At 34.3% G+C, this 23,041-nt stretch overlaps 1 protein-coding gene across 4 annotated transcripts in view; it reads left to right on the forward strand.

Annotated features, from left to right (window-relative positions):
- Positions 1 to 23,041, forward strand: part of AP3B1 (adaptor related protein complex 3 subunit beta 1) — a 254,664-nt gene that overhangs the window by 143,754 nt on the left and 87,869 nt on the right. For all 4 annotated transcript variants that reach the window (XM_032404142.1, XM_032404143.1, XM_032404144.1 and 1 more), the window contains exons 16-19: positions 7,809 to 7,995; positions 8,959 to 9,089; positions 14,136 to 14,244; positions 16,970 to 17,132. In XM_032404142.1, the coding sequence (XP_032260033.1) occupies positions 7,809 to 7,995; positions 8,959 to 9,089; positions 14,136 to 14,244; positions 16,970 to 17,132 (590 nt within the window). The remainder of the gene's footprint in view (positions 1 to 7,808; positions 7,996 to 8,958; positions 9,090 to 14,135; positions 14,245 to 16,969; positions 17,133 to 23,041) is intronic.

Genomic DNA, 23,041 nt, shown 5'->3' on the forward strand with positions numbered 1-23,041 from the left:
AGCACAGTTTTACACATGTTAAATGGTTAAGAAATATGTAAATAATACAGTGAATATAGCTCTTTCCCTTGGAAAAGACCTGACGTGGAAATGGGTGTTGAAAAGGTTGTATTTGTTAGTTACGTCATGGAAGAAGGATTAATCTGAAATTGGATGGAAAGTTGTTACCACTGATAACACATGTAGTGATCTGAGGTAGATGTTTGAGGTTGGTATGTTTTGTAATTCCTACAAAGCCCAGTTCAGCTGGTAGCCATTTTCTGCCTTCATCTAGTATTTCTTGCACACAAAATTATGCCCAAGCAAACACAAAATTCATATTATGCAACTGAATTGGAACAAATGCACATTTTCAGAATAATTGCTAGAGCACAAGTACCATATCTACCTCACAAAATTATTATAAAGATCAAAGGAGACAATCCATGTAAAGTGTTAGGATTTCCTGGATCATAATAATGCTTAGTTCGTGTTAGTTATTATGCTCTTTTTGTACCCCTAGTTTACACTGCTAACCAGCTGCTGGATTATTCTTAGAGAATCATTGTTTATAGTAAGGGAATTAGTCCCATTAGTGAGAATTTATTCTCATTAGGAAGAACACTCCATTTTGGTTTACCCTACTCAGAAAAGGGTGCTGAAAATCCCTCCTTTTATGAAGAAAAACATGGTTAGATATGATTATCAAGAGTAGAAAATGCTGTTAGAATACTCATACAAAGAGAGTAATTTCACTGTTATACAGGGGAGAAGCTGAAGGACTTTGAAATCAGTTGAAGTTGCTGAAGCTCTACAGCTCTTAAGACAGTGTAAAGGTTGAGCACGACTTCCTTGAAATAGTCTACTGAGGTCTGAGACAGAAAACTAGGAGTTGATTAAACTGGTTAATAGTGCCTGTAAATTAATAATGGGTGCATTTGTTTTTAAACTTCCTGTAATCTTTAAATGTAGTGATGAGTAATATATGTTAGTGTTTTGCTTAGCTCATGTTTTTCTTTTTAATTATGAAATAATGCGAACCTATAGAAAAGTGCAAAATAGTATGAATAGATATATAACTACCACTAAGGTTAAGTCAGTGTTTTTGCCATAATTGTTTTTTTTTAAGGGAGTGTAATAATAAAAGTAAAACCTCAAGTTCCCGTTCATACCTTATTTTCCTCCCCATTGGTAGCTACTGTCATATTGGTGGTGTGCTTCGGTCATGGGTGGTTTTACGTGTTTATTACATGAGTATATATCTGTAAAGTATGTTACTGGTTTGTGGGTTTTGATATTTTGCTTGCATACTCTTGTAACCTACTTTTTTCACTTAATAACCATGTTTTTAAAATATTGACATGTATAAATATAATTCATTTATTTTAAGTAACGATCTCATTTTCTGTGAGACAGGTTTCTACTTTTCTGCTACTAGAAAAGAGAGTGATTCATTGAGTATCCTTAATACTTGTATTTTCTTTGTATTGCGTTTTGGACTTTTTGGTTCTGAGTAAGAAATTTTATAAATCACAATTATATTTTGGGGATCCTTCCTGAAGTTATAAACAAATTCTCTCTTGGGGTGTCTGAGTGGCTCATTCAGTTGAGCATCTGACTGTTGGTTTTGGCTCAAGTCATGATCTCAGGGTCCTGGGATCGATCCCCGCTTCAGGCTCTGTGCTCAGCATGAAGTCTGCTTGAGATTCTCTCTCTCTCTCCATCTGCCTCTCCCCCCAACTCGCACTCTAAATAAATAAAATCTTAAAAACAGAACAAAACAAAAAAACAACCCACAAATTCTCTCTTGCCCTGTGATTCAAGTCTTTGAGAAATCTGTCTCTGCCCCCAGCATGACTTAACATGACAGCAAAAGGGGCTCAAGCTCTATGTAGTGATAATTGCTACCCTTTCTTTGATATATTTTCTTGGCATTAAAAAACTCAAGCAAATATAGCATATAAAGAAAGATCTTACAGAAAACTTTTCAAGTTGACAAAAATATGGATACTGTTAAATTCAGGAAATTTTATCCAAGTCACATAAAGAATCCTGGTTAGTCATAAAATGATGAAATTGATTACATGGATCACTGGTACTGCTTAGATATTTCCCTCTGGTGTAGGTTAAGAATTCTGTGTAGCTTTCTTTCATTTACCAAACCATTTGCCAATATCCTTCTTTTTCAAAGTAACAACTGTGTGGAATCAATATTAATCTTTGCTGTGCTAAATGCTAAATTCTGTGTACTTTTTTATTTTCCTTAAATTAAAGAGTATATCTCAGTGGATAAAGAAGATGTGGTCCATATATACAATGGAATATTACTCAGCCATCAGAAGGGATGAATACCCAGCTTTTACATCAACATGGATGGGACTGGAGGAGATTATGCTAAGTGAAATAAGTCAAGCAGAGAAAGTCAATTATCCTATGATTTCACTTATTTGTGGAACATAAGGAATAGCATGGAGAACAATAGGAGAAGGAAAGGAAAAATGAAGGGGGGGAAATCGGAGGGAGAAACGAACTATGAGAGACTATGGACTCTGAGAAACAAACTGAGGGTTTTAGAGGGGAGGGGGTGGGGGGATGGGTTGGCCTGGTGATGGGTATTAAGGAGGGCAAGTACTGCATGGAGCACTCAGTGTTATACGGAAACAATGAATCGTGGATCCCTACATCAAAAACTAATGATGTATTGTATGGTGACTAACATAACATAATAAAATTAAATTAAAAAAAGAAAGAGTATATCTCAGCCGATTTTAGGACTATATTTTAAGATACCTTTTTTTATTATTTTGTGCTGACTTAATAAATATTTGAAGAAAGCTCTGGTTTGAGCAAATATGTACCAGTTTATTAGTTGTCAGAGTATTTAGGTAGAAATATGCCCGTATTTTGAGAAGTTTTTTTAAATAATGAATTTTAAAATTTTTATGTAGCATTCCCCGAAGTTCATTTTCCTATGTCCCAGTGACTTAGAGTCAGTCCGAAAGGAATGTAATTGGTGTAGTGTCTGGGTAGCATTAGCTGTTAGTTGATACCAGTCATAATCCTTTAAATTTAAGCAGAAAAAAATAATCTGAAATCAAAATTTAACAAACAGTTCTGTAAGATATTGTTTCTGTTATTTAGGTACATTGTATTCTCTTTGTCTTTTATAATTTTATGAGTAAAACCTATTTAAAAGTACTATTTAATGTCCCATCTGGTTTTAGATTGAGTCTTTGGTTATATTAAAATGCCCGTGATTATTTACTTGACCATTGTTTACTTTCTTTGTCACTGTTGCCCAGGACAGACTTAATATATGTCTGTTGTCTCTGTGTCCTATCCAGTTTGGGATTTGCCCCAAATTTTCATTTTTGTCATTAATAGTTGTGTTAAAGTAGGACAGAGAAAGTTTGTAGACCTCCATATTGTACTTTTAACCTCTGCTGTGGTTTTGTCTAATGACATGGAAACAAAAGTGCAACGAACAGAGATTTCATTTTAATATGTAAGACATTTAAATCAGAAAGACTTTCCCCAACCTTTTTGAGATGTAACATAAGTAATTTCTCTTTTAGAGCAGCATTCAGAATGTGTGCTGGTAAAATGAAGTGTGCCCTGACAGGGCTAGTAGGAAAAAACTAAATCCTTCCTTTTCTCAATGGTGGTGAGATAAGTGTTGAAGTGTTTCATCTGCTGGCACCTTGTACCAGCAGGTTGTGCTATGGCCTGTGCAAAGCATGAAGCTCCCAAGCTGTCAGTGGATGGAGTCAAAGGAAGACCTGGGAAGTTTGGGGTTGGTTGTAGATGAAATACGTGCAGGAGACAGTCCTGCCATAGATCATTAGGGAGTGGTCAGTTCTTTCGTTATTTATTGTGCAGTGTAAATCTAAAGCCTATTTATATTATTATTTGGTAGTTCTTCCTTTATCTTGTTATAAACCCAGCAGCAATCAGTTCTTAAAAATCGAAGTGTGTACTTAATGAAGTACTGAATTTCTTTCTTGGTACTTAATATGCACAAAATGTTTATCAGTATTTACCATCCACTATGAGAGCTGCAGTGATATCACTGACCACACAACCACCAAAAGATAAAATGTATCTGCTAAAAAAAGCATCAGCATCTATTTAAAAAGCCTAAGAGTTATTTTAAGAAGATTGTGTCTCAAGATCACAATTAAATATATACAGGTACAGAAGATGTTTACATGTCTCTCTGTGATACAAGATCTCATTTAGATAATTTTTTAAAAATTAATTTTCTTCATTTTATATTCCAAGTTCTCTTTTGCACATATGAAAAATGAAGCAGTAACTGTTAATATATTGGCTCCATTAGCAGAAAAAGGATCTGAACAATGCTAGTTTTCAAATAAAAAATCAATTAATTCCAATAATAGGTTGACTTTTTTCACTCAAAGCTTTTATATGTTTTTTCTATCAGTGCTATAAATGGAATCAAAGCAAAGCTTTTGAAAGTTTATTCTTTCAGAAGTGCTGTAAATGCTCTTGTAAATTTAAAAGGTCAACATGGAAGATAAAATTACTTGGTTTTGCTAAAAATGTTGTCATGGTAAAATCAATTTCTTATTAAATTAAGAAAACTATGAAAGAGAAGCATTTTGAGAATTAGTTGTGCACGCAAACCGTCTCTGTTCTGTCTACTGAAATAAAACTGTAATGGCCAAATATACTGATATTTGATATAAGTAGTTTAATTGAACTACAGAATTCTTGTCATGAAGCTAATACTGAAAAAAATACTTAAGCATGACAACATACACTCTTGTACACAACATTTTTGCTGCATGTTACCACATGGATCCTAGAAACATGATTTTGTGAAAAACTGCTTTGTAAATTAACCTAAGTGTCCTATGTTGGCTTTTTTTTTTTTTCTTTTTTACCAGGGGAGGGGATGGGAGTAAGCAGAACTTCTCTTTGTTAGATTTTGATTCAGAATCAGTTGGAAATCTTTAAAGTGTTTACCAAATTGAGTGCCAAAAACCTTCGACTTTTGAAAATTTTAGCAAATGGCAATTCTTGGAAACAAATCTTGCAAGCAAGGAGTTATTGAAATTTATCCCTTCAAGTTAAGTGTTAAGACCTCAAGATTTATTTTTGAAGTTCTGTCATTTGCAGTATCTCAACTAATATAAAGACTTTTTTGATGGAGCTCCTATTTTGTATTGGAGTGAAATGAAATTGAGAAGGTAATTGATTTTGCATTTTCTAAATTTGGTGAAATATTTTAAAAAGTATAAATAGAGAATGACTTAAAGTTTCATCTCATAAAAATAATTATCAAAAAAAAAGACTGGAGGGGTAAAAGTTAAGTATCTAGGCTTGATATTTTTACAGATATCAGCATGAAAGAAAGCATGATGAGAATATCGTTCTCTCAACAGGATTTTCTTTATGCTTACCAGATTGTTTAATACTGTAAAGAGGGTGTTTTCTTCATTAAAAATATTATGGTCTATAGAAAGGAGTAAGTTGAAAATGTCAAGAATTTCATAATTATTGATCATAAATTCAGTTTTGAAAAGGATTGTGGGTAGTCTTATTTTTTAAAAAAATTTCAAGATAAGACCATATTAAAATATGTTCTTCAGGGGTGCCTGGGTGGCTCAGTTGTTAAGCGTCTGCCTTCGGCTCGGGTTATGATCCCGGGGTCCTGGGATCGAGCCCCGCATTGGGCTCCCTGCTCGGCCGGAGGCCTGCTTCTCCCTTTCCCATTGCCCCTGCTTGTGTTCCCTCTTTGGCTGCCTCTCTCTGTCAAATTAAAAAAAATAAAAAAAATAAAAAAAATTAAATAAAATATGTTCTTCAGAGAAATATCAATGACTTAGTACTAGAGGTAGCTACTCCTAAGAAACTGATTAAAGTATATGAATGTATGGTGAATCATTATTCGCTTATACTTTTAATGCATCATTATACATAGATAGGTTTTTATCTTTTAGAAAGAATTTTCATTTTGAAAATGGATGTTTAATAGAACTATTTTTATAAGCCCACCAATATGATCAAACAAGTTTTACAGTCAATAAATGCATACTTTAAAAATTACAAAATTTTAATTGCTTAAAATTCCCTAACTCTCGACAGTGTCTGTTAATATATTGAAATAGTTTAATTTCCTAAAAATTAATTTTGGGGATCAGAAATAGAAGCTATATCACTCCACTAGCTCAAAAAAAAAAAATCATTTAGTCACTATATCGTACACCTGTAATTAATATAACACTGTATGTTAACTATACTGGAATTAAAATTTTTAGGAAATCATTGTAATGAACAGACTTATTTTATTTCTCTGATTTATTTTAATTTCATCTTCTAAATCACCACACTCAGATGGACTTCAGAATTACGCTGGTTGTAAATTCTCACTGTGCATTTGAGAAAACTGGTGGTTAGTATATTTCCCAGGCTGTCTCAGAAAGCTAATAACCTAGTCCAGGACACCACACTTTGTTTTGAGCTGCATTCCTCATTTGGTGAATATTTTGTTAATTGTCTTTAAAAATGAATCATAGAATTTTTCTTATCTGTAGTTGAACCAACATGGTCTAGTAATTAGAGAATAGCAATTATTGGTAACCAAATTCACAATAGCTCTATTAACATTTTTCCCTTGTATTTTTTATGGTTCTACTTTATTGGAACTAGGTTAATGCTTTATAAATACATTGTTACTGCAAGAAGGTTGCTTTCTATCCAAATCAATTATCTTAACCAATTATTACTGTAAGAGAGTTTACCACACCATTTGTGTACTTTGACTTACTGTTCTAGAATTGTCTTTAGCTCTGCCTGACTTGATTGATTTTATTTTGTGTCTGTTTCTAATGTCTATAAATTGTTCTAATATAGATGTTTATTTTTTCCATGTATTACGAATCCTATTTAATTTATAGCTACAATTGTATTTGTGTAACCTAAATTAAAGCTATGCTTTTTCAGTAAAATAACTGGAGTTTAAAATAACTATTTTGATAACATTTCGATTTTGGTTTAATTACTATTAAAATTATCTCAATATATGTTAATGTAGTACATTCAAAAATTGACTTTGGAAATCTTATTACAGTGTAAAAGCTACTGTAATAAGTTGCTGCCTTACATAAATAAATAAATGACCAATATTACTAGAGGCTATAAGCAGCATGGGAAGAAAAAATGGAAGGAGTCTTTTATCCTGGTTTTTAGAGGGCATCAGCAGCTTGCTTTTATGAAAAAGTAACAGCTAAATGCACTGCAAATAATTTGCAGTAATCCAGTTCAGTGATTCATGTGTCTGCTTTAATGGGTCATAATTCAGGGTAAAGTAACTGAGTGCAGTCAGAGTGCAGACACTGCTTATGCCAGGGACAGTATCTCTTCATAAAACACATCTCGGGAGAAGCAGTTTGCCAGCCCCCTAATACTCTCTGATGTTTTGATGTCCTGCATATTTTTCCGATTAAGTTTTGAGTGCCATGTTTTTAGTTGTATTTCCACATTCATTATTCTCACGTAGACCCTTCAGCGGGTTTGCCATATATGATTATTTTTTTAATGATGCCTTTCTTTCCACTTCAGCAGTTTAATAATCTAGCACATGGCTGCTTCTCAGTACTCAGCATTCACCTCCCCAATACTGAAGAGGACATGTGCTTTGGCTTCAAAATTCCATTTGCAGCGTTAGAAATGCATATTCCCTACGGAACAACATTTGTTTGACATAACCATTCATTTTTATTACCTCTTTAAATATGTTTATCCAGAGTTATCAATAATCATAAATAACTGTATTCTCATCTTGTTCTGTTTTTTTCCAACAGACAAAATTGCTTACCCAGTACATATTAAATCTCGGCAAGTATGATCAAAACTATGACATCAGAGACCGTACAAGATTTATTAGGCAGCTTATTGTTCCGAATGAGAAGAGTGGAGCTTTAAGTAAATATGCCAAAAAAATATTCCTAGCACAAAAACCTGCACCACTGCTTGAATCTCCTTTTAAAGGTATTATCAGAATACAGCTGCAAAATATATTACCTAAAAAGTTATGACAATGTTCCCCATTTCTAATATGTTTAAAATTTATCTGTTAAAAAATGTAAATGATTAACCTGTATAATTGTATAAAAACAGTATGCTTTCTACTCACTTACCTGTTCTCCAGAGCAACCTTTCTATTAAAGTTTATATTTTTATATACCTTATTTACCTAAATAATTTCATTCTTCTGATTTTATTTTTATTCTTACTAAACAGTTTAGATTACTTAGAATAATAGATTAAAGCTGTGTTGCTCTAATATACATTGACTTCATTTCTATTTTAAATAGCTTTATTTAATAAGGTATCTAATTTTTACCTTAATAGTGAGTTTTTACTAATTAAATATTCTATGTATACTAACAAAACTTTTCTAGGAAGAATTATTTCATAAAAATATCCCTTTAAATTTGTTTTTCAAAGATGGAAGGTGACTTATTTTTCCCAGCTTTTTAGAAAGAGTAATTATTTTATCAATTTAACAAGTAGCCATTAAAATTAGGATCAAACAATTATATACCTTGGTTTTCATATTGTTTCTTATTTAATTGCTGGTGATAAAAAACAGTTCAGTTTTGTAGAAAAACTATTAAAATTCTGGATGTGTTTGTGCTAAGACATGTATATGGATTGTTTAACTGTGCTGTCATTCTTAATATTCACAGTAAAGTAATTTTTAGAGAAGCTACATTTCAGAGCAACACCTCTAAACACACTGACTGATTAGCTTTTTTATTGACCATTATGGGAGAGATTATTGTAATCTATGGACTGAAATCAGTTTTTTGACCTATGAAGAGCTTCCTAGTTTATATTTATTCCTTGACATTTGAGGTAATATGCCAATTACCTTGAGCTCTGATTAGTATTGTTCTCTGTTATATACAGCTCATATTGTTTATTTTATATTTTCCTCTCTTTTAATAGATAGGGATCATTTCCAGCTTGGCACTTTATCTCATACTCTCAACACTAAAGCTACCGGCTACCTGGAATTATCTAATTGGCCAGAGGTGGCGCCGGACCCATCAGTTCGAAACGTAGAAGTAATAGAGTTGGTAAGTTGACCTTTCTGAAATTAATTTTGTCAAGCAGTGGGAGATTCTAGAATAACTATTGTTTTATATAAAAGCTTTTTTGGGGGGTTGAAAATTGAAAATTGTTCTGGTATTTCTAAATGTAATGTGTTAGACCTATCTCGCTGTTATGGGAACTGAATATTGCAGTATTCCTATGTCATTGTACATGTACTGTTCCTTTTCTTCAAGGAAATAGAGAATTGAATTCTCTGCATCAGTGCCACCCACATTTTTGGTATTGCATTTTTAGTGGTGTAGATTCAATTTCTAAGGTATTTAGTGTCATTGGATTGAGCTTTTTCTACCTTGTTTAGAGATTCACAAGCTTCCTGTCAATATTTTTCTAAATAATTTTTGCTGTTCTCTTCCAGAAAAACCATACAAAGTGTTCTTCTGGATTTTCTGATGAACCTGTTTTAAGTGAAGTCTAACTATAAATAGGTTGCATTGTGTACGAAAAATGTCCTTAGACAAGGTCATAACTAACATGAATAATATGTTGCTTTCACATTTAAAAAAAAAAGCTCTCTAAATAAATACTCTTTTCCTAGATCTTTAAAAAAAAAAAATGCTGGCTACTAAAATAAAAGAATTAATGTTCTTTTCTAATATTTTTCTTTCCTGTATGAACAAGAAAAGTAAAGAGAAGGGTCTTCTGATTGTCTTTAGAAATTGATTATGTGAAATATATCCAAAACTTTTTTTTTTTTCCCAAAACTTTTTAAAGTAGAATTAATAAAAAAGAACAATTAGGTATTACATTCTGAGTGCTTTTCTGATAGAAAAGATGTGTTGAACCAGGATTCAGATAACCAGAGTTCTTTACCGCTAATTCCTCTGGGAAAGTCAGTTAACTTCCTTGCCTATTAAATTTTCCATATAAAATGGAAGGAAATCTTTATTACTTTAAATAGAAGAGTTTCTATAATGGGCCTAGCCATATAATTTTGTCCTTTTGAGAAATGTGTTTCTCTTAACTACTCAAACTTGTCCTGGCTTTGAAGCATGGCCAGAAACAATAATAACTCTTATTGGCTCCATTTAGCAAACCCTGGTAGTGTACTTTGATAATGTTTTACACACATTATCTTGTTTAAGCTCATAATAATTGTAAATGATGGTTATTTTTATTCCCATTTTACAGATGAGGAAAGCAGGGTTCAGAGAACTTAAGTAAAGTTGCCCAAGCTCAGTGGGTAAGTTAGTTAGCTAGTTAGTAAGTAATGGAACTGGGGTTCCAACCCAGTTCAGAATCCATTGTTCATGCTGTTACTTAACTGCATTTTATTATGTAACATGAGGAGAGGAAGCTTGAACTTGTTTGCAGATCTGTGCTATTCTTAGTACTTAGCACTGTCATTTTTATGTTGTGACAAATTATCTCTATTTAGAGGGGATTTAAAGAAATGTAAAATTTATTAAAACTAATTATATGTCCATTCCTCTTTGACACTGAGTTTGTTGTTTTCACTCTTAAAGTACTCTTCAAAGATTGGCTTATTTGTGCAACTTTGTGTCAGATGCTAGAATACAAAGAAATGTTCTTTGTTATGATTCTTTCCATAGATTTAATCTCTCTCCTAATTTCTTACTATGCCTGCTCATTGTTTTTATGGTCCTGTCCTTTTCCATTATTGGGTACTTGATATTTTGGGCCACATACAAACATCCTTTTATCCTCCCCCTACTTCTACCCTGTCCTTCCTCCTTGCTGCCCCATTCCACCAAAAAATAAATAAATAAAAATAAAAATAGTTTATCTTCCCAGAAATTGATAGCAATGCTATGCAATTTAATTTGGTTTCAGCAGTATCCTTGTATTGGCTGATGGATTGGTTGGTTGGCTGTCTTCTTCCATTGTCTTGTGCTCTTCTAAGCATAACTACCTTATAGGGACAGTGCTTAGATAACCTATTTTCTTATGTTCATTTCACCTATCCAGTTCAGCAGAGACAAATTGATTTCTTTTTCATTTTGCTGACTGCATTCTAGAAATTAATAATTGGTAACTTATTATGGAGAATAATTAAAACTGATGGAATCTGGTTGAAGAAAACTGTCACTATCCATTGATACTATACAAAAACAGTTTTAATCTACTGGTTTCTAGACATTGTGGCTTAAAATTATACTGTAAGAGACATAATTAAGTATGAAAATAATATAGTTTTAATATCAAATGCAGCTGCAACAGTATAGAAAGTAGTGTTCCTTACAGTCTTTCTTGCCTCTCATTCTACCACCCCTTCTGCAAAATCACATCAATGTATTTCATGCATATAATACACTGTTTTCCTAGTTTTACCATAAAGTGATATAGGGTCGCATCTCATTATTATGAAATATAACCTTAGTTAAGAAAAATGCCTAGGTTTAGGTAAACTGATAGGGAACCTAGTTAGATTGACAGTAGAAGTCACTTAGGATTGCACACTACCACTTCCAGGATATTGGATGTAACTTATATTTTTATATTATGATACCAATAAGTTTTGAAGATCCTTTAGAATTTTTTTGCCTAGGTCTAGAAAATCCTGCCCCTTTAGAGAAAGCCTGTCTTTTGCATATGAAATGTATTTGCTTTTATAAACACATCTTTTGACATTTTATTCCTCTCAGGACCCTTCACTATTCTTTTCCTCTTCTCTTTCTCTGTTATTTCTTTTGCTTAGAAAGATAGAACTATCATAGTCATAAAGGACTATAAAAAAAGTTAAAATGTTTTTATTGTTTAAAACCTAAAACTCAATGAATAAAGAGTTCATGGCCATGTCAAGATAATTTGCCCCTTTGAGCGTAGAAGCCTAGTTTTCCTTGTTGATTTGGCCTTACCCTGAAAGCCATCTAATTAAGTAATTTTTTTTCCATACATTGATCTGGCACACTTTTTACCAGGCTTCAGAGAAATATGTTTGTTTTAAGGATTTAAGAAAAAATAGGAACTGCGATGTTTACTAAATATAGGAGAACTTTGTTTATAGAACAGTATCTTTATTCATATTTGGAAGACAGAGCATTTTTTTTTTTAAGATTTTATTTATTTATTTGACAGAGAGAGACACAGGGAGAGAGGGAACACAAGCAGGGGGAGTGGGAGAGGGAGAAGCAGGCTTCCCACAGAGCAGGGAGCCCTATGGAGGGCTCGATCCCAGGACCCTGGGATCATGACCTGAGCCGAAGGCAGACGCTTAACGACTGAGCCACCCAGGCGCCCCAAGACAGATCATTTTAAATATATATAAAAAGCAGTACTGCTGACCTTATATATCTTATTCAAATATATTCAAGGAATTTTTACTCATTATTATTGTCCATATAGTAATTTTCCAAATTACTGAAGCTTATCTTTTTAAGCAACATACCTTAAGCCCTAAAGCCCTCTAGATCAGGGCTTTGCAACCCTAGCTGCATATTATAATCACATGGAGATCTTCAGAACAAACCTATATGAGACTTGCAGCAAACCATTTAAATCCGAATCTTAGGAGGTAAATGCCAGGTATTAGCTTTTCAGTATATTTTTTGTTTGTATTAGTATTTTAAAAAATATTCTCAGGTGATTGTAATGTGCATCCACTGTTGAGAACCGTTCTTAAGCCCCTGTCATATATTCTAGCAGACTGGCACATAGTAGAAACTCAATTGAAAGTTTGATAAATAAATGAGTCTTAATTATTTTTGACCTCTTAAAAAATACAGATTTCTCTACCCTTTAACAGAGAGTATATGAAAGATGATTTAATTTTTTCTTGATAAATTAAGGTCACAATTATGAAAACAATTTATTTTACTTTAATACACTGTATTAGTCTTTAAGGAGCTATTCACACAACTAATCATTGTTGCGCCAGACACTTTTGAGATATATCAGTGTACAAAGTATTCAAATATCCCTGCTCTCCAGAAGCTTCTAGCAGGGATAGACTGACAATAAAAATAAATACGTAAATTGTACAGTATGTTGGAAAGTAGTAAGTGCTGTGATGACAAAAAGATAAAAGAATAGAGCAAAGTAAGATCAGAAGTGCCAGGTATGGGAGGCTGGAATTTTAAACAGGGTCCTCTCTGAGGTGACTTTTGTGCAGAGACTTGAAGGAAGTGAGGGAGTGAGCCATACAGCTATCTGGGGGAGAGCACTGGAAGGGCAGCAGTGGGGGAAGGCCCTGCAGGGGAGCTTGCCTGAGGTGTGTGAAGGAACAGTTAGGAGGGGCTTGTGCGGATTGCACCAGAGGAAGAACAGTAGCAGGAGGTCTGAAAGGCAGGGGGCAAGGCCTGGTCTGGTAGGGTGAGCAGATTATTGTAAGGACTAGCTTTTTCTGAGTGAAGTGGGAAGCTGTGGCAAGCTTTCAGAACCAGGAGAGACTTGATCAGACTTCAGTTTTAATTCAGTCATTTTAGCTGCTGTGTTGAGCAAACTTGGAGTTGGGGATTGGGGGATAAGAATAGAAGCAAAATAAGCAGTTGCAGTAATCTGAGCAAGATGGCTCTGACCAGTGGTAAAGGACCAAGGTGGCTCATAGCTTTTTTTGTGGATTAGATGTTTAGAATATGAAGGAAAGAGAGAAGTCAAAGATTACCCCAGGGTTTGGGCCCTTGAAATGGTTAGGGTTGATTGCCTATACTTTTTTCAGGGTTGTTTTGTTGTTTTTTTTTTAAACCTCAGTATTTAGCTATGATCTTGCATTTCTTGTTGCTGTTATTGTGTCTGCCTTCATCTCTTCTAGGGCACATTACTTTAGTTCATATCTCCTGCAGACCAGCAAATACAAAAGTGTTTAAAAGTATATGTAAAATAAGGTTGTTGATTTAACAGAATGTGGTCTGAGTGAGATTTGAGTTCCTCTGTTTAGGAGTAAAGGGGAATCAGCTTTAATGCCAGATCTTCTAACAGTTGCCTTCTCTTTTGAGACCTGCAGCGTTCTTCTGGATTCACATTGTATTCTGAATGATGCCAGAAAACTGAATCCCTTAATGAGAATTCATTTGTATTTACAGCTTTGTTTTTTTTTTTTTTTTTATAAACAGGCAAAAGAATGGACTCCAGCAAGAAAAGCAAAGAAAGAGAATCCTGCTAAGAAATTTTATTCTGAATCTGAGGAGGAAGAGGACTCTTCTGATAGCAGCAGTGATAGTGGTGGGGTTTATAATTCACTGAAAAAACTTTGTTCACTACAGTTTATATGCTGTGCCTCCAACAAAACAATAAGGCCTAGTATATAATATTCAACTAGTGGGTCTATACTATTATGATAATGCCTTTCATTTACATATCATTGTATAGTTTTCAAAGTAATTTCTAATCCTTTCTCATTTGACTTTACCTCTTGAACACCTAGCTGGGAAATTAGAGTTGAAACAGAAACTCATGCTTTTCTGAATTCTAACTCACCCTGCCTGTTATATTCATAGCGTATTGAAAAACATGATTTTATATTTGAGAAGCCTTTAATGGGACCTTTAAAAGTAACTCTCTTCTGTAAAAATGTAAAGTTTATTTTAAACATTGAGCAATCTGTTCTTTATCCATTTTATACTTTTATTTCTACATCAACCTGTATAGAGTAAAGCTAAAATTAATAAATCTCTTGTGTATTATGAAGAATCAAAGAGCTAAAACAATTAGGACAACCATATACAGTGAAAAGAATGCTAAATTGGAAGGATTTAGAATTGCTGCATTTAGGTATGCCAACTGAATAAGGTACTTACCTTTCTCTGTTTCTGTTAAATGAAGAGGTAAAGTTAGATGGTTTTAAGGCCCTTCAGTACTAAAATTCTGTGAGCAATTTGCATAATGAAAAATATATTGGAGTTACTTTCCAACACTCTTTTAATAGTTAACCTAAGAGACCTATCTGACCCAAGATCAAATGACATCTTTTCTTCTATAACCTTTTTTCCCTGGAGAAACCAGAGCTCTTCACTATCACTTGGTCATGTATTACCTTACTCTAAGATAATTCATTCACTTTTTCCTCAGTTTCCCCTATCAAAATCTTTGTTTCCTGTATCTGATAAATTAATCTGTGATGCATCACATTCTGAAATGATAAGTTGAAAATGGAGAATATACTTCAGTGTAGAGTGTTAATACTAAAAAATAGGAGATTTCAGGAATGATGTAGATCGTTAAGAAAGATCTGTTGTATAGTTAAAAGTGTACCGTATGGATATTTGTCTACATCCCCTTTATTCATAAGCTCATGCCTGTTCATAGGCTAACTTTTTAAAATACATATTTGAAATGTTTATTAAGACTTTTCATGGGTTGATCTGAGCATGGGGCTGAAGTTCCACTCTAGCTACTGGAGGAAAAAGCTAACTTTTCTCCTTAGAAATTATGAGAGTATTTTCCCAGTCAGTAAGTCTTCTAGAGGATAAACAGATGTCATCAAAGATTTTACTAACTTTGACATAAAATTAATGCTGAATAAAAACTTACTCACTTAAAAAAAAAAGGTTGGGGGGAGGGATTTTACTAACTTGAAAATTTAAGTAGTGGTTCCTGAAGTGAACTGGACCAAGACTCATGTTGAACTCCCATGTAATTAACATGAGAGAGTAACTTAGATGCTATAATTTTTTTTCCTTATTTATGGGATAAGTCACTTATCTAAGTAAATATATACATGTGCACAACTTTCTTTCATATCACAACAAATTTAAAATATCCTATTCAGCAGTTTTACAAAATTTGAGTAAGGTAAATTTTGCCCTTTGTAGAAGCTGATAGTAATGAATGCCTTACCATGTGGCAGGCACTGTTGTGTCCTAATCACCTTTACATGTTTCAAATCCTTTAATCTTCACAACAGTTCTCTAAAGTAGCTAGTATTATTATCATCTTTGCTGGAAAGGAAACGAAGACCCAGAGAGATTGAATAACTTGCTCAGTCTTACAACTCATAAGTGACAGAGCTAGGATTTGAACCCAGACATTCCTGTTTGAAAACCCATGCTTCTAACCGCTACATGCTATTCCAAAAGAAGATAGGTAATCCTCGCTTTTCACTGTGTGATACATAAATCAATCCTCATAAAGTAGATATTACTTACCTATTATATGTTCCTGGCTAAGGGCACTTCATCAGATAGATAATAGATGGGGGCAACAGTTTGTCCTCTTATTTAGGCTAGTGCTTTGCACCTATAAATCATTTCAAATAGAAAAAAATTATGCTTCATGTTTAAAATACACATAAATAAACTATATCACTTCTGGGAAAAGTCCTAGTATACCATAATTTATACATAAAGCATTTAAATGTATAGCTCCACAGTATAATTTTATGATCTCTTTGACCTGTGGAAAACTCCTACACTAGCTAAAATAAGTTAGTAATTTTTAATTAGGAATTTTGCTTTTTGCTTTTGAATTGAGAAATTTTTACAGATGATTCAAATGGTTCATTCCCATCTCAAAATGTGTACCTAAGAAGATTCAACTCTTGCCTTCTCTCAATAAAATTTATCACTATCAGAAGAATTAAAAATTATTTCTTCATCCTTATATCATTCCTTAAAAAAAAGAAGTTTTTGCCATAACTAGATACTTAAGGATTTGAAAAGCAAGATTCTTTCAAATTTGGTTTACTTGGTTCATCTTTTCTTTGCTTTTCCCTACTCACTATCAGAGTATGTTCTGTCTTTTGGAGCTCCCCACACTCACACTGCTGCAGGAATGAGGAGGTGGGGGCACTGAATGACAAGAGTGTGGAAATGGAGTGTTGAACAAGTGGGGTCCAGTAAACTAAAATTCAGCATCTGGTTTCATTTCTGATGAATATTGACAGTTACTTGGGTCCTTATGTCTAATTAAATGGCTATAAATCAAGGAGCATCTGGTTATATTTTTTCAGAGAGTGAATCTGAAAGTGCAAGTGGAGAACAAGAGGAGGAGGGAGACAGTCGTGAGGACAGCAGTGAGGACACCTCCAGTGAGCATAGGAGTGACAGTGAAAGTGCGTCAGAAGTAGGAGACAAAAGAACAGCCAAGAGGAACTCCAAAAGCAAAGGGAAAAGGTAATATTTTGTCAGAATTTCCTTCAAAAAATATTCTGTGGTGTTTTCCTCCAGGATACCATTTCCCTTTAATTCATAAAGTGAGTGAGAAAAGAAGTGTATTTTTTCCCAGATATTGAATCTTGTAAAATTAGTTAGAATACTAGTTCACATTATTTATTCTACTACTTATGATACTTAGTTTTCGTTTTGAACTTGAACAAATCTTGGGGTTACATTTTGAAGATTGGTATAACCTTGGAAGGCTGAGTTAAGTGATCAAGAAGTAGGTATGAAACACTTAATTACCTTCTGTAGCAATTTTGCTGAGGACTAAAATTAAATCCTTCAACACTTTGCCATTATGTAACTAAGACAATTGATTTTTCTAAATAATGTTATAGTAAAAAGATTATGATCCAAATATTAGAGTCAAGGGCTGTGAAGGAAGACGGTCATAAGATATTTAAGTGTTAGCACTTTTTAAGATCTCCCATTATCAACATTATCATGTATTAAAGTGTCATTAAAATTTTGAGTAATTGGGGCTAATACCTTGGATTGTATGAGTCTGTTTTCCCCATTGCTGTCAGCGAGTGGCCTCTGCAGACATGATGGCCCTTTTCCTGGGAGCCTGCTGCCCGCTCACTTGATGAGCTTGCAGCCCAGCTCAGTCGTGGCTGACAGCACTGATTGGGGCGCAGTACGCTCTCTGCTCCTTTTATTACAGACAGTAATTAAAGCAGCTCGCCCTGCCACTTCCATAACAAACACAGCATAATGCCCTAATTATGACTTTATTAATTTAAGTCAGGATTTAATGATTTTAAAAGTGATTTATATTGTTTTTCCTGTTCAGAACAAATGAAATCTGTAGGTTAAATTAATACAGGCTTTTCATCATTGCAAAGTTAAAAAGCTAGTTACCAGTAAATTCTTTTCATTAGATTAACATCTGAAACTCTAAGCAGTAAGGTAAACAGTAATTACCCATCAAAATTGAGTGCTGCATAACAAAATAACACTTTTACCTTTAAAATCTTATCTTAAAAGCTGTAAGTTAAATGTATGCAGAATCATTCACTTGTTGCAGCAAAGGATTTACTTGGTTTGTAATATCCTTTCCTTTGAGAGAAATTTTGTACTTCTGGTTTAATATCAGAATATCTGTGATTACATAGTTTATAAAAAGTGTCTTATTTCCAGGAAGGGAAAATTTTGTTCAGTGCACTCAGTATCTTTTCAGATAGCAAAAGTCAATATGCTAGAAATTTTTAATCGTGTATTTATATTAGTTTCATTGTGTGTTTTTTCCTTCAGAAATGGAGTTTTCTCTTTGCCTATGTTTTAATTTAAAAGAATTGTTTATTATACCAAAGGGAATCTTGGATACATTGAAAACCTTATATTTTTAAGTACATGTTTTAACCATTGAGTTGGGGATAATAAATTGCCATTCTTTGCTTCGGGGAAAAAAACAACATATTTTTTAGTCATCGAATATAATTACATGTGCTCTGAGATGTTACCATGACTTCATTTTTAATAAACAGCAATCGTATTTCCTCCACAAAAATCAATTCTAGGAAATATCGATTCTTCCCTTGTCTCACCACTCTCTCTCTCCCCCTGTGTTTTTCTGCCTGTCTCTCAGAATTTTTTTTGAACTTTGCTAGTTTAGCTATATGATAAGTTTTATTAAAAGCTTTTATTTTTGGGGCGCCTGGGTGGCTCAGTCGTTAAGCGTCTGCCTTCGGCTCAGGTCATGATCCCAGGGTCCTGGGATCGAGCCCCGCATCGGGCTCCCTGCTCAGTGGGAAGCCTGCTTCTCCCTCTCCCACTCCCCCTGCTTGTGTTCACTCTCTCACTGTGTCTCTCTCTGTCAAATAAATAAATAAAATCTTAAAAAAAAATAAAAGCTTTTATTTTTAAGTAATCTCTACAACCAATGTGGAGCTTGAACTTAGAACCCTGAGATCAAGAGTTGTGTGCTCTTCTGAATGAGTCAGCCGGGTGCCCCTCTGATTATTTTTTAAAGCTAAGGAGCTTTAGGTTTCTTTAAAACCACCCTTTAGTAGTCATAACTATTTATGATTAAATTTGAGTTTTACACTCCAAAGTATTTTCATTTGAAGGAAGCTAGTATGGTGTATGGGGGAAATAGGGTCTTTAGAATAAGACAGACTGAGTTCATATTCCAGTTCTGCTACTCCAGGCAATGTGTCCTTGAGCAAGTTACTTAACTTTCTTGAATATTATAGGATAATAATACACCCAGTAATAATATGTTGAAACATCTAAATTAGTTCATTGGTATGAAGCTTCTAAAACTGCGTGGCACAGGATTTTTTTTAAAAAATACACACACATGGAAAGAGAACTAGACTTTCAGTTTTGAGAAAATGTAGAAGACCATAGTATATCTCTCTTTGAGAAAAGACCTTTGGGCTACCTCTCTTGTTACTCCTCCATGGAGAACTACTTCCCTACTCAAGACTATCCCTACTCCATGCCTTATTCCTATTTCTCAGCTTAGGTGTTTGTTCCTCTAGGAAGCATTCCCTATCTTGGTTAACTTTGTTTAGATGCTCTCTCATGACATATTATAGTTTATTACTTACTACTTACCATACTTTTTTGTCATCGCCATCTTCTCTGTATTCCCCAATGCAGTGTAGACTCTATAAGGGAGACTCACAGAGATCATCTATATCTTATTAAACATTGTTATCCTTAGCACTAACATACTGCCAACCCATGGTGGGTGGTCAGTTAATATTTATTAAATGAGTGAGTGAGTGAACAAATGAGTGAGTAGCATCAGCATTTAGGTTTGATCATTTGGTTTTTTTTTTGTTGTTTTTGTTTTTTTTTTTTTCAGTTTTCTCCGTTTATTTTTTTCCCAATATTTATTTTTATTCTTTTAATTTAAATTCAAAGAATGAACATATAGTGTATTATTAGTTTCAGAGGTAGAGTTCAGTGATTCATCAGTCTTATATAATACCCAGTGCTCATTACATCACATACCCTCCTTAATGTCCATCACCCAGTTACCCCATCCCTCCACCCCCATCCCCTCCAGCAACCCTCAGTTTGTTTCCTGTGATTAAGAGTCTCTTATGGTTTGTCTCCCTCTCTGATTTCATCTTGTTTTATTTTTTCCTCTCTTCCCCTATGATGTTCTGTTTTGTTTCTTAAATTTGACATATGACTGAAATCATATGATAATTGTCTTTCTGTGATTGACTTATTTTGCTTAGTATAATACCCTCTGGTTCTATCCATGTTGTTGTAAATGACAAGATTTCATGATTTTTTTTGATGGCTGAGTAGTATTCCATTATATATATATACACCACATCTTCTTTATCCATTCATCTGTCGATGGACATCTGGGCTCTTTCCATAGTTTGGCTATTGTAGACACTGCTGCTATAAACATTGGAGTGCAGGTGCCCCTTGAGATCACTACATTTGTATCTTTGGGATAAATACCTAGTAGTGCAATTGTGGGGTTGTAGAGTAGCTCTGTTTTCAACTTTTTGAGGAACCTCCATACTGTTCTCCAGAGTGGCTGCACCAGCTTGCATTCCCACCAACAGTGAAGGAGGGTTCCCCTTTCTCCACATCCTCGCCAACATTTGTTATTTCCTGACTTGTTAGTTTTAGCTACTCTGACTGGTGTGAGGTGGTATCTCATTGTGGTTTTCATTTGTATTTCCCTGATGCCAAGGGTTGAGCATTTTTTCGTGTGTCTGTTGGCCATTTGTATGTCTTCTTTGGAGAAATGTCTTTTCATGTCTTTGATTGGATTATTTGTTTTTTGGGCATTGAGTTTGATAAGTTTTTTATAGATTTTGGATACTAGCCCTTTCTGTGATAAGACATTTGCAAATATCTTCTCCCATTCTGTCGATTGTCTTCTGGTTTTGTGACTGTTTCCTTTGCTGTGCAGAAGCTTTTTATCTTGATGAAGTCCCAGTAGTTCATTTTCGCCTTTGTTTCCCTTGCCTTTGGAGACACGTCTAGCAAGAAGTTGCTGCGGCTGAGGTCACAGAGGTTGCTGTGTTCTCCTCTAGGATATTAATGGATTCCTGTCTCACATTTAGGTCTTTCATCCATTTTGAGTCTATTTTTGTGTGTGGTGTAAGGAAATGGTCCAGTTTCATTCTTCTGCATGTGGCTGTCCAATTTTCCCAACGCCATTTGTTGAAGAGACTGTCTTATTTCCATTGGATATTCTTTCCTGCTTTGTTGAAGATTAGTTGACCATAGAGTTTGGGAGAATTCCCCTGGGAAACCATCCAGCCCTGAATGCTTGTTTGTTGGGAGATTTTGATTACTGCTTCAATTTCCTTGCTGGTTATGGGTCTGCTCAGGTTTTCTATTTCTTTTGGTTCAGTTGTGGTAGTTTATACATCTCTAGACATGCATCCATTTCTTCCATATTGCCTAATTTGCTGGCATATAGTTGCTCATAATATGTTCTTGTAATTGTTTGTATTTCTTTGGTGTTGGTTGTGATCTCTCCTCTTTCATTCATGATTTTATTTATTTGGGTCCTTTCTCTTTTCTTTTTGATAAGTCTGGCCAGGGGTTTATCAATCTTAATTCTTTCAAAGAACCAGCTCCTAATTTTGTTGATCTGTTCTACTGTTCTTTTGGTTTCTATTTCATGGATTTCTGCTCTAATCTCTATTAATTCTCTTCTCCTGCTGGGTTTAGGCTTTATTTGCTGTTCTTTCTCCAGCTCCTTTAGGTGTAGAGTTAGGTTGTGTATTTGAGACCTTTCTTTTTTCTTGAGAAAGGCTTGTATTGCTATGTACTTCCCTCTTTAGGACCACCTTTGCTGCATCCCGAAGATTCTGCACAGTTGTGTTTTCATTTACATTTGTTTCCATGAATTTTTTTAATTCTTCTTTAATTTCCTGGTTGACCCATTCATTCTTTAGTAGAATGCCTTTAGCCTCCATGTGTTTGAATTCTTTCCAAATTTCCTCTTGTGGTTGAGTTCCACTTTTAAAGCATTGTGGTCCGAAAATATGCAGGGAATGATCCCAATCTTCTGGTGCCGGTTGAGACCTGATTTGTGACCCAGTATGTGATCTGTTCTGGAGAATGTTCCATGTGCACTCAGGAAGAATGTGTATTCTGTTGCTTTAGGATGGAGTGCTCTGAATATATCTGTGAAGTCCATGTGGTCCAGTGTGTTATTCAAAGCCCTTGTTTCATTCTTGATCTTCTGCTTAGATAGATGATCTGTCCATTGCAGTGAGGGTATTAAGGTCCCCTACTATGATTGTATTATTACCGATGTGTTTCTTTAATTTTGTTATTAATTGGCTGCTCCCATTTTAGGGGCATAAATATTTACAATTGTTAGATCCTCTTGTTGGATAGATCCTTTAATTATGATATAGTGTCCTTCCTTATCTCTTATTATAGTCTTTGATTTAAAATCTAATTTGTCTGAAATAAGGATTGCCACCCCAGCTTTCTTTTGAGGTCCATTAGCATGATACATGGTTTTCTACCTCCTCACTTTCAATCTGGAGGTGCGTTTGGGTCTATAATGAGTCTCTTGAAGATAGCGTATTGATGGGTCTTGCTTTTTTTATCCAATCTGATAGCCTGTGTCTTTTGATTGGGGCATTTAGCCCATTTACGTTCAGAGTAATTATTGAAAGATATGAATTTAGTGCCATTGTATTACCTGAAAAGTCACTGTTTCTGTATATTGTCCCTGTTCCTTTCTGATCTGTGTTACTTTTGGGCTCTCTCTTTGCTTTTAAAGGATCCATTTTAATATTTCTCGTAGGGCTGGTTTGGTGATCACAAATTCTTTTAGTTTCTGTTTGTCCTGGAAGGTTTTTATCACTCTTTTTATTTTGAATGACATCCTGGCTGGATAAAGTATTCTTGGTTGC

Source organism: Phoca vitulina, unplaced genomic scaffold (genome assembly GCF_004348235.1).
Source record: "Phoca vitulina isolate PV1807 unplaced genomic scaffold, GSC_HSeal_1.0 scaffold6, whole genome shotgun sequence".
NCBI classification, from domain to species: domain Eukaryota; kingdom Metazoa; phylum Chordata; class Mammalia; order Carnivora; family Phocidae; genus Phoca; species Phoca vitulina.